Raw genomic sequence first — 21393 nt, forward strand, 5'->3', positions numbered from 1 at the left:
TGACTTTACAACGAGACTAACAGACAAATTATAATAACAACATACTCTGCATGGTAATAAATTATAGTAAATGGCAATTCTAATGATATGGTAAAATAAATGAAATAATAGATATTTTGACACATTTGGACTTCCATACACTCTTTTTTCTGTCTTATAAAACTATACTATACTATTTTGTATACATATATGTATATATATTTATACACATACAGTATATATATATACATATATATGTATATATATATATATATATATATACACACATATAGTATATACATATATATATATATATATATATATCAGCATAATTCTTAGTATATTATACTTGGGATAAACTGTCAATGGTGCATCTTTTTGTAATTTGTGAGCATATTATAAAACATCCATGTGTCAATCAGTAATTGTCTTATGGTTATTTGTCTCGTTTTTTCAAATGAACATGTCCAAAAAAAGCAATAAAAAAGGAGACAAACTAGTTTAATCTTCAATATCACATTTTATTATTTATATACAACTACAACAGCATGAATGTTTCTGCTGCTGTATGGTTCTATGGTTGTGTGGTTGTATGGTTCTGTGGTTGTATGATTATATGATTGTAAGGTTGTGTAGTTCTATAGTTGTGTGGTTGTGTGGTTGTAAGATTGTGTGGTTGTATGATTGTAAGGTTGTGTGGTTGTGTGGTTGTGTTGCGTCAAACAAAAAAAGATATGAAAAAAAAACCCAAACAATTGCGAGCCACAGTGATGTTTCCACTGGATTTGCTCTGCATGCTGAGTCCAGCTGTTTCCTCACAAAACACTGACTGTGATGCCTTCAGGGTTCTGTTTCTGCAAAACACGAGAGACACAGAAGCAAAGACTAGAGAAGGAGCGTCATCAGTCTTACCAAAATGTAATGGGGAAAATACCAGTAAGGCCCACATATATATCTGGACAAATGCTTTTGTTGCTGGAGCAAAATGAAAAATAACATGTTTCATCCTTACCTGCTTCTTGGGTAAAACAATTATTGCATTGTTAATTCACCTGCTACAGTGTGAGGAAAATGCAGCAAAATGTACAGTGATTAACCTAAAGTATTTTATAGACTAAATGAAAAGACAAAAAAATATTTTCTAATTATCATAAAATAATTGTTCACCATCTGTGACAAGTCACAACCAGAATTGTCAAAATCAAAATTATTTCTCAATTTCCCATTGGAAATCAAGACATGAGGGGCGTTCATGTGCATTTTGTACATTGGGAACTCGTATTTACAATAATTCCGATAGCACGTGAAAGCAGCAAAAGACCCACATTTTTGTCTTTTTGCCTCAGTACAACACCACAATGTATTTGAAATTAAATATTGAGGAGACTGAACACAAAAATCGCTTAAACCCTAAGCATTTTTACACATTATTGTCCATTTTCAGGGGCTCCCCAAAAAGAAAAGATTTGTGCAATTGACTAAAAAGCCAGGTGTGTTTCATGGGCAGGTGTGGCCCGTTACCTCGTTAATTCCTGTCAGAACAAGAAGATTAAGTTCTGCTGCTGACCGCAAGTGTTGAATTTGTGTTTGGTGACACTTTTTTTTAACTGAAATGTTCAATGTGAGGTTCAAAGAGTCGTCAGTGCCAGTGACGAAGGCCCTCAGGCGACGGAGGAAACTAAACAAACCTATAGATTTAGGGGTGGACGAATCAACCAATTTGGTATGTTCTTAAAAAGAAGGAATCCACCGGTGAAATCTGAACCACCAAAAGACCTGGAACCAAAATAAGACAAGACAAGTCAAGTCTTCAGTGAAGAAAAGCCCTTTTACAACATCCAGCCAAGTCAAGAACACACTTGAGTCTACAATGTACGTAAGTGATCACCTTACAGGACAATCCTGACAGAAGGACGATGAAAACAGAAATAACAATTAACAGATAATAAAGTGGGAATAATTCTGGGTTAATTCGCTGCACAGTGGTCACATGACTTCTATCACAGCGAGACCCGTGAGCTTGTCCTCGTCAGTCAGTGATGGATGGAGGTTATCTTCGCTCACCTCAGCTCCAGCCCTGCGCCGCTCTGCTCTCTTCTTCATGTTGTCATTTCTGGGGCTTCCAGTGAGTCGAATGTAGGCCAAGATGGAGGGAGAGAGAAAGAGAAAAATAGAGAAGGGGAATTTATTTATCTTACTCTTTCTTATGATTTTGAAACCTTGAGTTTTACCAATTTGGCCATTTGACAGTTTTGCAACCAGAAGTTCTCCTATTAAATGATACCAACTGTCAATCACACTGGTGCTCACTCATGTGTCGTACTTTATTATTTAGCTTCACCTAAATGGAAACATAACAAATTTTGTACAAATTTAATCATGTTCTGTTGAAGAAGAGGGAAAAAATACCATTAACTCTTCAAGAAAATCTTTACTGAAGCTCATTTTCCCATAGACTTCCATTCAAACTGAGCTCTATTTGTGACCAGTGGAGTCGCCCCCTTGTGGCTATTCATTATGCTGTGCTTCTTATTTGGCTTTAGGTTTGGTTTATTTAAAAGGTCTATGGCGTTGCCTGATTTTTGGGGGTATGACGCAGCTACCTGCTTTGCAACGCCCCCTGCTGTCCAGAACTAGACAAATCTTGTACTTGCTTCTAGAAAGAAATCAGGTATTGTTGCGTAATTGTGCAGACTTGTATTGAGATTGGTTTTGAAAGTCTGGAGACCTCAATCCACATTCAAACCACACTCGATGGTGGTTTTAAATTTAAATTTGATTAAAGTCCGATATTGTTGTTAAAGTAAGTCAATGCAGGGTTTGCTCTCGGGTTCCACCAACAGTTGTGAAACAGTATTGTCTGTTACAATTGTTGTAAATGTCAACAAACCAGCTACATCAGCCCATGTTATAACTTTAACTTTACAAATATAATTACATCATGTATGTTGTAAAGTAGAATGTTGTGGTTATTTTTGTGTCAGGGACCTGAAGCCCTGAAGTTCCACACTGCTGATACAGGTGATGTGGATCCGCTCAGGCTTTGGTGGGTTCATGTATCAGCAGAATTATGTTGGAGACTTTATTTTTGAAGATTAAACTCTACCTACATTGTGTAGCTTTAATAGTGAGGATTCACTTTAGCATGGAGGCTAAGTCACAGTCGAGGGGTCGTGAACTTCTGTTGTCGCCCGTGAAGTTCTTGAGATGCCATTAGACACCATTTACACTCAAACGCATGTGTTTAAGTGGGTTTGTGTGCATGTGTTGGGGCTGCAGGATTCCTAATCTGGATTACCATGTAGTGCAGCCACGCTTTTTCCATAATCACTCTGGTGAGCTGTGATTCTCGGCAGCACATGACACATCTGGATGCACAGAGAGAGAGAGAGAGGGAGAGAGAGAGGGAGAGAGAGGGAGAAAGAGAGGGAGAGAGCCTCCCTCAGTCTTCTCTGGCTCACACGGTGGGCGTGATGTCTTTCATTTCCCTGGTAAGTAACAGCATCTCCTCGTCGCTGTTTTGATTCTTTTTGGCTGATTTTACTCCTAAAAAGAAGAACGATCCCTTTTAACTTCCACTTCATCTGCACGTCACTGTCAGTCATCCAACAATGGAGGTGTCAATTTTAATTTCATCCTGTCATCGCTGCTTCATTTTAGGATTACACTGCATGTAATCCTAAAATGAAGCAGCGATGTTTGTTTTATTGTGCTTGTATTTCAGTTGAAAAATGTGATGTCTGTGTCTGTCTGAAAATCCTCCTCAGTGTCCGTGATCACATCAGAATCTAGTGTTTAAAAAAACAATAATCATTTAAAAAAAAACAAATCCTGACATTAAACATGAAGTGGCAGTTTTATGTCCAAAGTGCCAAGTAATCATGCGTGTGGGCAATTAAAAACATAATTTTAGATTTTTTTAGATTTTTATTATCAATTAGTTGTTGACTCTGGTCTTTCGCCTTTTACTAAAGACTTCCGTGGAGAGGAACGTGGATCATGAGTTGCAGTTATTTTTGGTGGGCTTTGCTGTAAGGCTGCGCCCTTTGTGTGTGTCAAATGTCAAGCAGCTGTGTGTCACGGCTCAGCGGTGCACTTAGATCACCATGGGCGGAGGTGATCAGCAGCAGCCTTTGTTATGCACACTTAAAAACATGGCACCACAACAACTAACTTGTGTGCCAAGATCTTGAGTTGGCCCAGTGTAACCAGGAACGGGGCACCATTCTCTGGGGGCGCCCTGTGTGCAAAAGACGTCATGGTCGCAAGTTGGCAGGTTGTACTCAATTCCCTTGTAAGTTGCTTTGGATATAAGTGTCTGCTAAATGTAATCATTTATGTTTTTTAAATATTATTTTCTTGATTATTTTGATTATTTACATTTTTTAGTAGTCGGTTTTTAACATATGACTGAATTCCCCAGAGCCCAGTGTGATGTATACAAGATTTGAATTATTATATTACATAAAACAATTTTATTTACATGTGACAAAAAGAAAAGGTTTTCCTTGAAAATGGCTGTACCAAAAATATTGTATTTGTTGTTTAATATTGAGCTTGAAATCGTTCATATGTTTTACAGCAATTATTACAATGAGAGAGCGGCGTAAATATAATATGTAACGCTTCACATAACTCACAGTTTACTACATTCAAAGAGGTGTAATGAAGGGATTGATTTATATAACAGCACAAACATTTCCTGGAGAGAAAAAAAAATGAAATTAGGTTCAAAATCTCCTCAAGGGGGTTGGTTTACACGTGTTGATTCTAAAATTCCTAATTAAAAAAGGAGCTGGGGGGAAATTGTTTTGCAGTTGGCGACTCAAAACAAAACAATAAAACAATTTAAAGTTGATTGCACACGGAACAAAAGGAACATTTATATTTCTTAGTTCTGACTCCAGGAGGGGCGAACGTTACTGTCTGTAGATAAGTTATTCAACCCCGAAGAAAAAGGGAGCCAGGATTCCGTATATCTACTTAAAACTGCCCAATGATACATATATCAATGCCATTTTTTGACAGACTTTGCTCTCAAGCTGTTTGTTTTTGCTAATAAACTGTGGGATCATTTTCATTATACCACTAATTAGATATAATAAAATGCATCATGTGCTCATTGTTTTTGTAGGTACTTGCACTGGTGATCCAGTTAGAGTGGGCTAGGCTCTAAAAATGGAGGGTGAGACGGTTGACAGTATCAACCCTGGGTCACAGAGACGAGCTGGTTTGGAAACAAATTCCACCAAATGTTGGTTTAGCCCATAATCCGGCCGTGTGATTTGTCAGATTTCACAGTAAAACCCCTGCATTAATGTTAATCTGAGATTGTTACTGTTGGTGTCTGATCAGAGGGTGACGCACAAACACACACATACTCACAAACCAGTCACAGACAGGCTGTTAGTTTCAGTGCCAGGGAGAAAGTAAAGAAGTGATCAGACACTCTGAGCAGATGTTATGTTTCATGTCACTGTCGTCATGTGATCACGTCGTGTTTGACACGCAGCCTCATGGAACCCTGACCGCTCTGTCGCCGCGCTCATTCTCACAGGAGTTTAACTCTGAGCATCACATGTTGCTGTTTTACAAACGTGAAATTAGTGGTCGACGCTGAAAATAGAAGCTCTAACATGGTAGAGACTGTTCCCTGTCACCCTTAAAATAACAAGATAATAACGCTAATACATATTTACTGACACAAAACAACTACAAAGAGACATAAAGTGACCACAAACACACTTAAAAGAACTACAAACACACTTAAAAGAACTACAAACACACTTAAAAGAACTACAAACACACTTAAAAGAACTACAAACACACTTAAAAGAACTACAAAGAGTTGCAAACAGAACAACTACAGCGACACACAAGCAGAACAAAGCAACTACAAAGAGACACAACTAGACTTAAAACAACGACAAAGACAAACAAACAAAAACGACTACAAAGAGTTGCAAACAGAACAACTACAAAGAGATACAAACAGATCAAAGCAACTACAAAGAGACACAAACATGAAAATGTGTCATCATTAACCTGTTATATTCATCTACTAAAATACACTTTTGTGTGTTTATTAAACTTCAGGTTAAAGAACAAGCAACAATGAAGGTCTGATGCTGGTGAGGATGAAGGTCTGATGCTGTTGATGAAGAAGGTCTGATGTTGTTGATGAAGAAGGTCTGATGTGAAGAAGGTCTGATGAAGAAGGTCTGATGTTGATGATCTGATGCTGATGAGAAGGTCTGATGTTGATGAAGAAGGTCTGATGTTGTTGATGAAGGGTCTGATGTTGATGAAGAAGGTCTGATGTTGTTGATGTAGAAGGTCTGATGAAGAAGGTCTGATGTTGTTGATGAAGAAGGTCTGATGCTGTTGATGAAGAAGGTCTGATGCTGTTGATGAAGAAGGTCTGATGAAGAAGGTCTGATGCTGTGAAGAAGGTCTGATGCTGTTGATGTTGAAGGTCTGATGCTGTTGATGTTGAAGGTCTGATGCTGTTGATGAAGGTCTGATGCTGTTGATGAAGAAGGTCTGATGCTGTTGATGAAGAAGGTCTGATGTTGTTGATGCTGATGCTGATGATCTGATGCTGTTGATGATGAAGGTCTGATGATGATGAAGGTCTGATGCTGTTGATGATGAAGGTCTGATGCTGTTGATCTGATGCTGATGAAGAAGGTCTGATGCTGTTGATGATGAAGGTCTGATGCTGTTGATGAAGAAGGTCTGATGCTGTTGATGAAGAAGGTCTGATGCTGTTGATGAAGAAGGTCTGATGCTGTTGATGAAGAAGGTCTGATGCTGTTGATGAAGAAGGTCTGATGAAGAAGGTCTGATGCTGCCTGACTGTCTCTGTGACGTTGATCTCCCTCACCCTCCATTTTGGGTGAGAGCAGATTAGTCAGAAAAACCACCATCTGCTGTGGACTGGGTTGACATCGTGCAGCGCTGTAATGCAGTTATGTAAACGTGACCATTGAGGAGTGGAAGTGTTTTTACATCTGGTTAAAACACAGTTTCTCTCCACTGAGTCTCCACTGATCTGTTGATGATGCGTTGGTGTTGACAACATAATTACGTGGCAACTTGTGATTACTGACACACACACACACACACACACAACATATGTCGTGTTTTCTTGGTCGCCCTACGACTTATTACGATATATTTATGCACTCATGAATCAGTGGGACAAGGACGCTCAATCAAACCCCGAACAACATCAGGTCCAAGCTGAAGCTGCCCTTGTTTGTGCCACATTTGGGGGAGAAAATCTATTCTGTCTATTTTGGTGTTGCCTCTAAAGTCCGTGGAGTATGTAGAGCGACAGCTAAGGGACAGACACTTACTTGGCTCCGGCTCACAATCACTAGCCTCCAGATTAACGTTGTTGAACTCGTCACAGCTCAACTGCTCAACAATCGTACAATAACACGCAGCAGACGCTGGTAAGCAGTTACTGTGGAAATGAAGCAGAACCAAATGTCCTTCTATCTCTCTATCTCAGTCTCTCTCTTCATAGCTTATTCCCTGACTTCTTTAATTGTTCAGTGGCATACTGTATCATAATGTTGCTGACAGGATTTGTTAATAACATTCCAATGAAACAAACAGAGAACCTCATATCGAGGTACTGCCAGTTTTCTAATTTCTACTTAATCACTTTTTATGACCTTTTTGAAGCCACTTAAAGTGGAATTTGATGCCAACTACACTAGGATAACATATTGAATGGTACAAATGAGGATCAGATTGGATTTTAAAGCCAAAAGTGCGATTTCTCAAGACTAAATAAACAGATAATGTGCAATATAAAAAGGACAGTGAGCCAAAAGTGCAAATTAACATGCAATTAAAAAACTTCACCAATATACACTGCAGTTTACAGGGCAGGAAGCAAGAAAGTCAAGGGAATTACTATCTTTCGATTATTGGTAGTTTGTATTTTTATGTGTTAATTACGTTACAGAGAATGTTCATTAAAATGTGTTCTGTCCCTATTTTCAAAATAAAATAAATAAATATTATTTACCAAGCAATGTTACACGACAGACCAATATTTGAAGATTTTATAGAAGCCCCAACATGCAAATATCAAGGGTTATTTCAGATATAAAGGGGCATTTTGCTCCTGATAATGTCCTACTCTGGTAGCTTGACCATGTTTATCTTTATTCTCTTTCAGTGACTTGTAGGTGCCACGGCTGTACGATGTAAAGTGGAAAAATGGCACATAATGGAAAAAATGGGGAGAAAGGAAGTGAGGATAAAGAAGGCAAGGATGAACCACACAAACTCTCCGCAGATGGTGGCTCCTCTTTGACGACCAGAAGGCATCTACCTCGAGGGATTGTGATCCAGCTGACTGGGACAGAGGGAGAATGGGACAGCTTAGACGACAGTGAGCTTATCTTCTCCCTGGACCATGATGAGGACTACCCTTCTATATCTCTCTCTAAAGAGAGGCATCTTTCTGTGGAAGATGACCGACGGTCGCAGTCGCAGTCCTTCCATGTCCCTTTGTCTCCATCCTCGCCAGACTCTTTGGGGAACTGCTCTGCCACTAGACCCAGTTTCCTCTCTCCGGGCCCGTCCTCACCTACCACCCGACCTCTGTCAAGCCTGGTCAAGTCTCTCTCCACGGAATTGGAGCTCAAAGAAGGCTCCACACTCAGACCCAAGCCCTTTCTCAACCTCGTGAAGTCGATTTCGACAGAGATTACCCACTCAGAACCTGAGGTATCGCAGTCAAAGTCAGACTCCCGCCTCAACCTACACCTATGGAAGCAGCTGACTCAACCGAAATCCCGCAGCAATGGGGACTCTCGCACTGCGCCCCCTTCTCCTAGCTCCCTCTCCCCAAGTGGAGAGGCTCTGAGGGGAGGCTTCTTCAAAATGGAACTGGAGGACACCAAGAGGAAGCTCTCGGAGGCCATGCATGAACCTCTGAGCAACATGTTCAGTAAGATCATGAGAGAGGAGAGCATAGGCAGCCCCAAACACCAGTCCAAGACCCAGTCTTGTCACCAAGTCGGCTCCAGAGGTTTGGGTCGGGAGAGCAGCACAGATACAAATCTTTCAGAGTCGCCCGTGAGGAACGTTAGAAAAACAGACGCTGACGTGTTGCCCGTGTTTGACTGGCCTTCTGTTAAAAGTCACGGGAGAGTTCACCACAGCTCGTGTCCGGTTCATCACCAGAGACCACATCACATGGAGGAAGAGCTGGAAATATGCACAGAAGGTGATGTAATGCGAGTATTTGCCACAGAGACACACAGACGGGCGAGGAGACCACCTGCTGGCTCCCAGGTGCCGGTAGCACCATTTGAACAGATTTCACCTCCTACTCAGCAACCACGTCCTGTGCCATGCATGAGTTTATTCTGTGTGGGAGTGTTGTCTTATGGATATTTTATCCTTCCTCTCAGTCCGTATCTCTCTGGTCTGGCTCTGGGATTAGCACTGGGCTTCTTGCTCGGACTGTTCCTCGTCAGGATAGGTTCCTCCAGGTCTCGTTGTCAGGCTCCTACCGACACACGGGTGATTCCGACAAGTGGTGCTGTTCACAACGAGCCTGAGAGCCTCAAGGTAAATAGTACCATACCTCAAAAAAGCAAACCTTCACTTCTTCAGACACTTGCATGGAGCAGGAATCATAAAAACCTTAAAATATGTCTCAAAACCCTTTATTCAAATATGGCCTCGCACAAAGCTATAAAACAATATCTGATTTGAGCTTGAGGGGCAAATATCAGGGGGCAAAATGGTTGACAGTTATCAAGCAAAACATGTTCAAGCTATCATGTCTACTCTAGCTGGTCAGAAAAAAGAGGAGGAGAAAGGCCAGCTTTGAGTCATGATGAAGACCTTTCATGGCTCGTAATCTTCTCCATTGTGGAACCAACATGCCCAGAGAGGCGCCGCCAAATAAAATGTGTTATTATTATTATTACAAGATAATAGTCCTTATATTAACAATGATTTAATATTTATTTCCTAGCATATTGTAATGCAGAATGTTGCAAATGGCACCTTTTAAAGGAAGGATTCGTCACATTCAGTTATTTCAGTCTCACTCCATCATAAAGACAATCATTGTCTCTGCAATGATGGAAAACAAATCTGTAGGAAACCTGCCAGGCAGCCTCAAGACACTTCAAGACGAGGTTTTTATTGAAGGAGTATAAGATAACTCTATCTGAAAAAAAAGGTTTTACAACAAATTCAAATTAATCATATTTCTGACTGTTTTGTAATAACGCTTGCAGGTTTTGACATGCAGCACAATAGTCCATCAAAATAAATGACTTACACCTTTCACGCCAATTAACAAGAATCTGCTCCTCGACACGTTCCATGAAAGTACACGAGGGGACAAGAACGCAATTAAAGCCTTTGATAATAATATAAAAAGTGCTGGAGATGTCGAGGTAATTACTGTTCTTCTCCTGGCTGAGTTTGACACAGGGCAACTGCAGAGGACGGCTAAAACCCAGACACTGTCAGCTCCAGAGGCAATTAGTGGAAGATAAAAGCTGGGGAGAGCTGTAAATTGTCAGGGTACAGAGCAGCCGGTGGATGGAGAGTTGTTTTTGGTGATGCTTGGGAATGAAATAGGGAGGTTTTCTGTCATCGGTTCAAACTAATTCCCTTGTTTCATCATAAGCAGCTTGGCTTTAGTCTGTGACCTGCCATATTACAAACAAGCACATCTGCAGTCGCTATCATGGAAGTTGTGTAACAAGCTTTCAGCTGGCACACGGACCGTCTTCATTAAAACTTTATTCCCTCTCAAAATGGCTGTCTTTGTATGTTTCTCCTCTACCTGGTTATAGTTAGCTTAGCTTAGCAAAGAGGGGGTAAACATAAATTTATCCCATGTTTAAAATGCAGTAATTAACAATTATAATCAACAAACTTGGATCTTGTTATGTAGTTACAAGGCTTTAGCTTAGATGCACGATGGCAGCCATTTTATGAGAGTGAACTACTGCCCTGGCTCCCATTTGGGTGAGATTATTGAGTATTTAATCAGAAAGAAGAGGCTGATTTTCTTTTTAAACCCACAATTACTCGATAAACTGAAACTGAAACTGAGTTAGAGGACAATTAACCTCTGTAAACACAGGATTATGTGGGATTACATACTTGTTAACATTGTACATTAACAATGTGACACATTCCAAATCCTTACCATCTGTAATTTAATTTAACATCACCTGTTTTCAGCTCTGTGTTTTTTATTACTCACTTGAAACTGTGTGTGGTGTTGATTTAAATCAGCACTTACCGTCTGTCTTTTTCAGGGCTGGATGAACGAGATACATGATTACGACCCTGAGACCTTCCATTCAGCGCAGACTCACTCTGTGTTTGCAACGTTGGAGGGTTCCCGTCTCCGCCTGGACTCCCCGAGGACCAACGTCAGCCGCAGGGCCACTTACGACGAGAGAGTCCCCGAGGCCGTCTTTGTCAAGTCACGCTGCTTTCAGCTCACTAACAGTAAAGTATGACGACTCTGTTTGTTTCTGAGGCTGTTTTATTGTTTCATTTACAGTCAATGAAAGTACATAAAAATGTTGCATATTCCGATAAAATTAGTCCAGAAAAACTTGAATTACTGTTATCAAGATAATGGTGACAATTATTTTTGTTTCTACCTCACTACAAAAATTGGAACATGTGAACTTTATATAACTTTTTTGGTAGCGTAAGTAAAGAAACTTTTGACATCGTTTTGTATATTATATATTATTATATATGTATTGTATATTGTGTAGTACTGTATACCAAATATTTTGGCAGCACAAGTATTTTTACAACATTTTTTACAACATTTCTGGATTTTTGTAACACTGCCCCATTTGTTTTAACATACATGATATTTTTTAAAGGTTGTAACATGTTTTTGGAACATTGCAAGATTTGGTAACTTTTTTGTTAACATAAATAAAGAAAACGTCGTAAGATATTTTGTAAATTTTGTGTTAGTGACATAGTTTTGTTACGTTAAAAAAATTGTAATATTTTTGCTAGCATAGGTTTTTGTAAAATGTTTATTAAGATGTATATATAATATTTTTTATGTATAAAATAAAAGCTTTTATAGTCCCATGTTTACACCAGACACTGCAATAGTCTTGTAATGATTTTGTTTTTCTGCAGAAAACTGCTTTGGAAAACCACAAGAAAATAAACAAAATATATAATGAATAGTAAACTGAAAATAAATAAACAGTAATCAAATTATTAAATGTTTATTACCCATTTTTAAGTGAGATATCTGTCAGTTTAACAGTTGTGTTTGGCGACTGTTTCCTCACAGGTCTTTCTGCTTCCATCTGTGTTGGCAAATAAGAGACTGTGGAACCCAAAATATCCCATCTGCATCCAACTGTCCGTGACAGCGCAGGAGGACGAGGGAGACGAACCAGATGAATCTACAAGTCCAAAACAAAGCTCCCGGAAACCCGTCCATGACCCCCCGACCTCTCTCTACCTCTTCAGCCGCACGGGACGCGAGAAAGAAGAGTGGTTCCGTCACTTCCTGTTTGCGTCCGTGGACACTAAGAGGGAAAAGGAGGCGGAGGGACAGAGACGTGACAGATGTGTGTCCAGATCGGGTAGGACAAATGTTGATAATGCATTAGAGATGAGAAGGCTTCTCTATAAGGCATCTATACGTGTGTGTGTGTGTGTGTGTGTGTGGATTATGGATTACAAGCTCTCATTCTTTGCGTTTCAAAGCCGATTCCCTTTGAGGAAACACACAAATCCCACAATAGTCTGGTGACGTGGAATCAAATCTTAATCTGTCCTTTTTTAAAAAAAAAAATCTGGTAGTGTATGGAGTGACACTTCTACTTAAAGTGATAGTTCAGGTTTTTTTTTGTTGAAGTGTGGCACCAGGATTAACTCATTTCAGCCACTTAAAGGGCCAGTTCATAACATTAAGAAGGGTTTTAGAAAGTGAATACATCAATAAATAAGTGTTAGTACTATATAGTAGTTTTTGTTAGTGTGTTATTACAGTGGGATTAAAACGGTTTGGTTTTCATAGTCTTAAAATACAATTTATATGTATTTTAGGCAAGGGCCTTTCTTTACAGAAGCTACCATCTTGTGTTGTTGTGTTTTTACTTCCTCCATTTTGTTGCAATCTACAGTCTCACCATTGGGTGTCACTAATTCTTACACACATGACCTTTAAGTAAAAGTATCACCTCATAATATCTATGCCACACTAGGGTCTATGGTATCAGACAAGTGTGTTTTCCAACTGTAAACTGAAGTTTGTAAATCGCTCACTCTCTCACACCAAAGTCCATAGAGAAAATCCGTGTCCATATTCCATATTTTCTTCTCCTTTCAACTTGGAAATGTAGCTTTTTCCGGCTTTGTTGAAAACAAAAGACACTGAATGTTTTCCGGACCAACCAGGTGAGTGTTTTGTTGCTTCTGCAGGAGATCCAGCACCAGCACAGACAGGTCACATCCTAAACAACAGCAGCTCCAGCAGAGTGGACAGCAGTGACGACGATGGCCCCTGCACGCCTCCTCCAGCCCCCTCCGTCCCTGTTCCTCACTGCACTCAGACCTCCAGCAGCACCAGTAACCTCCCGGCACCGCTCGACTACCCCAGCTACATGTCTCGTCTCCTGGCCACAGAGGACATGTCCCCGCTGTCCAGTCCTGGAGGAGACAGCAGCACAGAGACGAGTCCCACCCTCAGAGCAAAGGTAAGTCACGCTTGTAGAGATGAACTTAAGGAAAACATTCCAGAGGGGGAATGTTACTGAAGCTACAACCTTTCTCCTCAGTGCACATGTCATGTAGCAGAGCATCATGGGAGGAGCCAGACCGCGTGGGCCGACGCGCTCATTGGTCGAATCTTCTGGGACTTCCTGCGGGAGAAACACTGGGCCGACGCCGTTTCTCAGAAGATCCAGAAGAAGCTGAGCAAAATCAGAGTGAGCGCACGTTAATGACACATTTATGAAGACAGGTGAATGAATGAGGAAGACAGGTGAATGAATGATGAGGACATGTGAATGAATGATGAAGAATGGTGAATGAATGATGAGGACAGGTGAATGAATGAGGACAGATGAGGACAGGTGAATGAATGAGGAAGACAGATGACAGGTGAATGATGAGGACAGGTGAATGAATGAGGAAGACAGGACAGGTGACAGGAAGGACAGGATGGTGAATGAATGGAAGACAGATGACAGGTGAATGATGAGGACAGGTGAATGAATGAATGAATGATGAGGACATGTGAATGAATGATGAAGACAGGTGAATGAATGATGAGAACAGATGAATGAATGATGAGGACAGGTGAATGAATGAGGAAGAGGTGAATGAATGATGACATGTGAATGAATGATGAAGAATGGTGAATGAATGATGAGGACAGGTGAATGAATGAGGAAGACATATGACAGGTGAATGATGAGGACAGGTGAATGAATGAGGAAGACATATGACAGGTGAATGATGAGGACAGGAGAATGAATGAGGAAGACAGATGACAGGTGAATGATCAGGTAAATGAATGAGGAAGACAGATGACAGGTGAATGATGAGGACAGGTGAATGAATGAGGAAGACAGATGATAGGTGAATGATGAGGACAGGTGAATGAATGATGAGGACAGGTGAATGAATGATGGACAGGTGAATGAATGAGGAAGACAGTGAATGAATGATGAGGACATGATGAATGAATGATGAGGACAGGTGGAATGGACAGATGGATGAATGATGAGGACAGGATGAATGATGAGGACAGAAATGAAGACAGGTGAATGGGTGATGAGGACAACTGACAGGTGAATGGATGATGAAGACAAATGACAAGTGAATGATGAGGACAGGATGAATGATGAGGACAGGTGAATGATGAGGACAGATGACAGGTGAATGATGAGGACAGATGAATGATGGAGACAGGTGAATGATGGAGACAGGTGAATGATGAGGACAGATGACAGGTGAATGATGGGGACAGGTGAATGATGAATTGTGTGGGGCTTGTTTTCTTGCAGTTGCCTTACTTCATGAACGAGTTGACTCTGACAGAGTTGGACATGGGAAGCTCGATGCCTCACATCACTGCTGCCTCCAAACCAGCGTTTAACCACAGAGGTGAGCACGGTTTGATCCTTGTGTTTTGATGCACAGAAAAGATCTGTTGATAATGATATTGACGACTTCTATAAGCAATAAAACAGTTTAGGCTGAAACTGAATACATGAAAAACATAAATATTATATATTTAAGCTGCTTGATGTGGAGGTAAGGTAAATATATCTGTTTATCTAATCTACAAATCATGTGACTTTCCTGTTATTGTCAGTCACGCCACATGTCCAGCGTGAACGGGACCTTATTGTCATGGAATTACCACACACACACACACACGTATGGACTGTGGTCATTTGATATAAGAGCAGAGTTTCTGCAGAGCATCAGATCAGACGTTGTTATCCTGTTGTAATCTCTCAGAGCAGAGCGGCCATTACACCACAATCTTTGACATTTGGCATTTAGACCATATTGGCTGGTACATGTGAGTGTGTGTGTGTGTGTACTTGTTTATTTATATCTTTGTGAGGACCAAATAATGTAAAAAAAGAGCCTTTTCAGGGTTAGAATTAGGTTTAAGTTAAGGGATATATTATGGTTAAGGCACTTTGTTGTGACGGTTAAGGTTAGGGTAAGGGAGTAGGGAATGAATTATGTCAATGAGGTGTCCTCTCAAAGACATAAAAACAAGTTTATGTGTGTGTTCTTGTATGAGTGTCTTTAAGACCAGGTTTTAGGCTTGGATTAGGTTTAGACAAAGAGTTAATTAAAGGCTGGTTAAGGTTTCGGGTAAGGGGTTACAGGGAAAGAATGATGAGACTCAGACTTCATTATTTAAAGAATGAAAACAGTGAACCAGCCTCAGGGATGATGCTCTTTTCACTGCTGATGCTGTGGAATCTTTACCCACAGGGCGTCATGGCGACTAGATTACCTTAATTTCAGGTTTGCCCTGTTCAGTCCACATGTGTCAGATTTATATAATCTGTCACCATTTATTACTAATTCAATTCCCCGCCTCCATAATCCTCCCAGTTAATCTGCCCTCCACAGCAGTCGGTGTCCAGATTAGGCGGCGAGTTAGTATGTGTTATTTGGGGGCGGTGGATTGACAGTGACTTGTGCTGCCCCCTGCAGGTGTGTGGGTGGAGCTGCAGCTGGTCTACACAGGCGTCCTGCAGATGACCCTGCAGACCAAGTTTAACTTGTCCAAGCTGGGGAAAGACGGCAGTCAGGAGGCGGAGCTTGGCAGCGAGACACGTAACACGTGGTCAGTGACACACACACACACACACACACACACAAACAAACATGTTTTTATAGACATAATGCATTCCCTAGCCCCTTACTCTAAACTTAACTATCACAACTAAGTGTCTAATCTTATCCTTTAACCTACACTTAACTTAGTGTGTGTGTGTGTGTGTGCGTGTGTGTGCGTGTGCGTGTGCGTGTACAGCTGCAGGTCCGTCCTCAGCGTGTTGGCCGACAGTGACGAGGAATCGTCCAGCGCTGGATCCTCTGATGAAGAAGAGTTTCTTCTCTCTGAGCCTCAGTGTCCGCTCACAGATAAAGGATCCACAGCAGGAACTGAAGGGTAAAAAAACAAAAAACAACCCTGAATATATAACATATTTACTATTTCATTATTATTATCAATTATTATTAAGTGCTTAAATGACATGGTTACTCATTAGATGTGTGAACTCGTCTGCTTTGTAGAAAACAGTTTTAATACAATTAATATACTAATATAATATACAATAATATAATTAGTAATAATTACATGATAATCATTAATAACATTAAAGGGTGGAAGAACATTATGTAACATAATTAATTACTGCTAATTATTCATCATTAGTTTAATTAATTAAATAATTAGAAAGTATCGTCTTTAAAAATAAAAACGGATTAAATTCAAGTGATTTTTTTTAAATTTTCAAGTTTATTTTTCTAAAAATCCCGCTGTTTCATTTTGTAGTTTATGCACTCTGTTGCCTTTACTTCCTGTTTTATTTTGTATCATCACTTCCTGTGTGTGTATTTCTCCTCTCTCGTTAGTTGATGACCTTCACCTGTGCTGCGTCAGCCTCACCTGTGTCTCCTTGTCTCACTTCACTATAAAAGTCCTCGTCACAGTCTCTTTGTTTTCATTTGTATTTAAATGTGTTCTCACCTGTTTTTGGACGTTTATTGTCATTTTTATTCTTAATCATTTCCTTTCCGCACATTTGTTTATGCTTATGTGACCTTTGAGTTTGTCAAACTATTAAAAAAATAAGGAATTTGTGTTAAAATTAAATAAAATCATGACATATGACAGTTTTATTTGTGTTTCACCTTTAAAAACAAGTTCACTCCAGCTCTGTGACAGAAACAGGATCATTCACAGTGTTTAAATTAAAAGAAATTATTACACAAACACGTCTGTGATGTGAAAACTTGGCCGACGTCTCATTCCAGATGGCTTTCATTTACATTTCCAGCCTCTTTTTTTTCTGCTCCTCAAATGTTGATTTGATAAAAGATGATCCAAACACCCTCTCCTCTCCTCTAATCTCCTCTAATCTAATCCGATCTGCTCTATCAGGACGGGGGGAGGCAGGACTGGGCGGAAGATTTTGAGATTTGTGGACAAAATCGCCAAATCCAAGTATTTCCAGAAGGCGACGGAGAACGAGTTCATCAGGAAGAAGTTTGAGGAGATGTCCAACACGCCTCTGCTGCTCACCGTGGAGGTCCAGGAGCTGTCGGGGACGCTGGTCGTCAACGTCCCGCCTCCCCCCACTGACAGGATATGGTACGATCCAAATGCCAACGACTATTTTTGGGGGAAAAAATAACAAAACAGAGAAAGAAAATACACAGAAACTGCAGTAACAGTGTGTTTTCTTGTGCAGGTACAGCTTCTGTGTTCCGCCCAAACTGGAACTGCACGTCCGACCTAAACTGGGAGAAAGAGAAGTGACTTTCTGTCACGTGACGGAGTGGATCGAGAGGAAACTGCAGGACGAGTTTCAGGTTCAATCATCAATGTTTACTCAGAAATATCTGGTTATAATCATAAATTACTGGTTAACCACAGACACAAGGACCAATTTGTAATGTTTAATGCTGAGAAAGTGCAGACGATCCAAGCAAGACGCAGGACCACCCAGACAGACACACAGACACACAGACACACAGACAGTCAGTAAATAAGTAAGTCTCATCCTGTTTTTCCCTCTCCAGAAAGTGTTTGTTCTGCCAAACATGGACGACATCTGTTTACCACTGATGCATTCTGGGATGGAGCCGCCTCAAGTGTCTGAGCCTCTGTCCACTCAGTCTCACTGTTCCTCCACTGAGTCCATCGAGAGGATCCCGTCTGAGATTCCTGGCACAGAGTCGGACTAATCTTACACATATATGTGTATATATATATATACATATATATATGTGTGTGTATATATACATATACATATATGTGTGTATATATACATACACATATATGTGTGTATATATGTATATGTACGTATGTATATATGTGTATATACTGTATATCATATTTTCACAGTAAAAGACAGCAAAGGTGAAACTGAATGTCAGCAAACAGAAGATAAAGGTTTATTATTTGCCTCTATAGACGTATAAAGGGACAGTTGTATGAAATAATGGGACCAAGACACATGACTGCCGGCAGGGACAGATGGACAGGGAAAGAGGGACAGAAGGACAGGTGTCAGCCACTCAACAAAAGACCATTAAACATCCCATTTCTGGCTGGGAACTGACATTTGTAAAATACAAACAAAAAAAACCCCACTGCACCAAACCTCATAGAGAAAATGAGCGTTTTAAGCTCACAGGGACACAGGAGCTGCTGGTCTCCTGCTGCCTTATTTGATGAGTTTGCATCACTTGTGTCAAACTAAATGAAGGATTTCAAACACTGAACTAATAAAATAACATATGTGAACAAAGTGAATGATGCAGCAGTGGATCCACAGCTCCTGTGTGATGTGATTTCAATTTGATGATTTTCTCTATGGGCTTTGGTGCTGAAGATATAACAGATGTAAGCAGGTGTCGATCTCATGAGCTAAAACCTGAATTTTGCTCTGTAGCTGGGGTTTGTTCATGTGTTCATTATGTATGTATTATTTGCTGCTTTGATGTTTACAACTTCATGTCACTCACAGTGGCGGAAATTATGTAATAAAAAGTTTTTTAAAAAACACTTGTGAAATAATGGAATTATGGGAAAGAAACTTTGTTGACGTTGAGTTTGACTCGTCATGAAAACATTCATGTGTTCACGAGGCTGATGTCATCTCGATCGCGGCGTGTGACATTTCAAACATTCTAATGTGTTGCGTAACTTCAGTTGTTTGTTTGTTTGTTTGTGTAGGCCTCGCCTTTGACTAAATATGATACTCACAGGAAGCTTATTCAGTTTCTGCCGGTTAATCCTCCTTAATGTTGCATGTTTGACATGTATCTATAAACACAGGTGGATTACTCAGATGATCAGAGTGTGCAGTGCTGAATTTGACGTGGTTTGGATTAGAAATGCAAGATAAACTGGTAGAAATGTGACAATAATTGCTTTAAAAAAAAAAAGAGAGATAGAGATGGGAAAGATGTCCAGCAGGTTCGGGTGATGTTTGACATGTATCTCACTATCTACTAAAAAACTACCACTTAAAAAAAGACGCATTAGTCTCCTAAAATCAAAAAAAAGAAACAGGAGAGGTACTGCACTAGTTTAAAATAGCGCATGTGGTATTGTGGCTCTGTCTATTTCGTCAATACCATGGGGGACACATAAGGTGAAATGTGCTTTAACAAAAACTCAAAAGTCCAAATTCTTTGTTTCAAAACTTTATGAGAAGATTTTCCTCAAAAATAAAACTTCAAAACTAAAAACAAAAAAAAGGTGGGTTTAAATAAACTAAAAGTAGAATTGGAACTATCTCCTTATTGCAAGAAATATTGATATTTTTTCTCCTCCTTCTGGGCAGTTTCTCCACGTTTCCGTATAAACAGCAGCTATTGTTCATTCAAGGTTCTCGGGATTAAAACATTGACTCGTCGTCGAACTCTGGAGTTCAGGTGACCCCAAACGGCCAGATGGCTTCACCCAAGTGGACACATGGTCTTGTTTGATTGTGGTCTTTGTTAACACTGGAAGAAGATCACAGTCACTTCTTCTCAATCATTTATTCACACTCATCCCTATGTGATGCAAACATCTCGCAACAGTCAATCAATAAATATGAGGAACTATCTCCTGATAACGAGAAAACTATGACTCAGATATTTTTCTCCTCCTTCTGGCATATTCCCAACAGCCAGATGTCCTCACCAACGTGGACACATGTCCAACACTAGTGGTCTTATTTGATCGATTGATTGTGGTCTTTCTTAACACTGGAAGAAGATCACTGTCACTTCTTCTCAATCACATCATTTTTACACACTTGAGGTCTTGTGTTTATTTATTGTAGAGACGCTCGGTATGATCTGACAAACTGAGGAGCGACAAAGTTCACCTCGGAGAACCTTCAGACTCATGCCTACGTGATGTAAACATCTCGCAGTCAATAAATATGAGGAACTATCTCCTCATAACGAGAAAACTGTGACTCAGATATGTTTTCTCCTCCTTGTGGCAGTTCCACGCTTCTGTAAAATCACGTATAAATAGCAGCTATTGTTCATTTAAGGTTGTCGGGATTAAAACGTTGACTCCACACAAAGGCAGGCGTGTCTGGACACCTCACCAAACGGCCAGATGGCTTCACCAAAGCGCACACATGGTCTTGTGACTGTGGAGTGACATCATTGTGAAACCTCGGAGAACCTTCAGACTCATCCCGCTGTGATGCAAACATCTCGCAACAATCCATCAATCAGTAAATATGAGGAACTATCGCCTTATAACGAGAAAACTGTGACTCAGACATTTTTTCTCCTCCTTTGCTATTGTTCGTTTAAGGTTGTCGGGATTAAAACGCTGACTCCAGATAAAGACAGGTGTGTGCAGGGCGGCTTGGACGGATGCTGGGACACCTCACGTGACCCCAGCGGCCAGATGGCTTCACCAAAGTGGACACATGTCCAACACTAGTGGTCTTATTTGATTGGACAAAATGAATATTTGGTCAAAAAGAGACACCGTCTCCTGATGCAGGAAAGGAACTAGGGCAGGTTCATGATCACGTTTCCTACCAAGAAGTGCGGTGACTCCTCTGTTTACTTTAGCGAGTGTAAAAAGAGTCATCAGTGCAATTAAGGTTTGTTCAAACAATAACAAGGAAACGT

The 21393-nt window shown here is 40.3% G+C and overlaps 1 protein-coding gene across 4 annotated transcripts; it reads left to right on the forward strand.

Annotated features, from left to right (window-relative positions):
* Nucleotides 1–3437: 3437 nt before the first annotated feature.
* Nucleotides 3438–18537, forward strand: tex2l (testis expressed 2, like). 4 transcript variants are annotated; one of them, XM_044014373.1, is made up of 13 exons: nt 6478–6543; nt 6693–7439; nt 8177–9579; nt 11298–11498; nt 12317–12614; nt 13456–13730; nt 13812–13961; nt 15045–15144; nt 16222–16354; nt 16544–16681; nt 17678–17887; nt 17988–18108; nt 18319–18537. In XM_044014373.1, exons 3-13 carry the CDS (start codon nt 8218–8220, stop codon nt 18481–18483), a joined length of 3153 nt encoding a protein of 1050 aa, XP_043870308.1. In that variant the 5' UTR covers nt 6478–6543; nt 6693–7439; nt 8177–8217; the 3' UTR covers nt 18484–18537. The 4 variants fall into 4 exon arrangements, with proteins under 4 accessions (XP_043870311.1, XP_043870308.1, XP_043870310.1 ...); XM_044014374.1 differs by lacking the exon at nt 6478–6543 and having other exon boundaries at nt 6670–6784; nt 6822–7439; XM_044014376.1 differs by lacking the exons at nt 6478–6543; nt 6693–7439 and adding an exon at nt 3438–3470.
* Nucleotides 18538–21393: the final 2856 nt, after the last annotated feature.

Source organism: Solea senegalensis, linkage group LG18, assembly GCF_019176455.1.
Source record: "Solea senegalensis isolate Sse05_10M linkage group LG18, IFAPA_SoseM_1, whole genome shotgun sequence".
In the NCBI taxonomy this organism is placed as follows: Eukaryota; Metazoa; Chordata; class Actinopteri; order Pleuronectiformes; family Soleidae; genus Solea; species Solea senegalensis.

Excerpts from the sequence above, each read along its gene's own strand:
- tex2l (XM_044014376.1), top strand. The coding sequence starts at position 8,218 with ATGGCACATAATGGAAAAAATGGGGAGAAAGGAAGTGAGGATAAAGAA. Across the intron at positions 11,499-12,316 it reads TTCAGCTCACTAACAGTAAA|GTCTTTCTGCTTCCATCTGT; the intron begins GTATGACGACTC and ends GTTTCCTCACAG. Across the intron at positions 17,888-17,987 it reads CCCCCCACTGACAGGATATG|GTACAGCTTCTGTGTTCCGC; the intron begins GTACGATCCAAA and ends TTTCTTGTGCAG.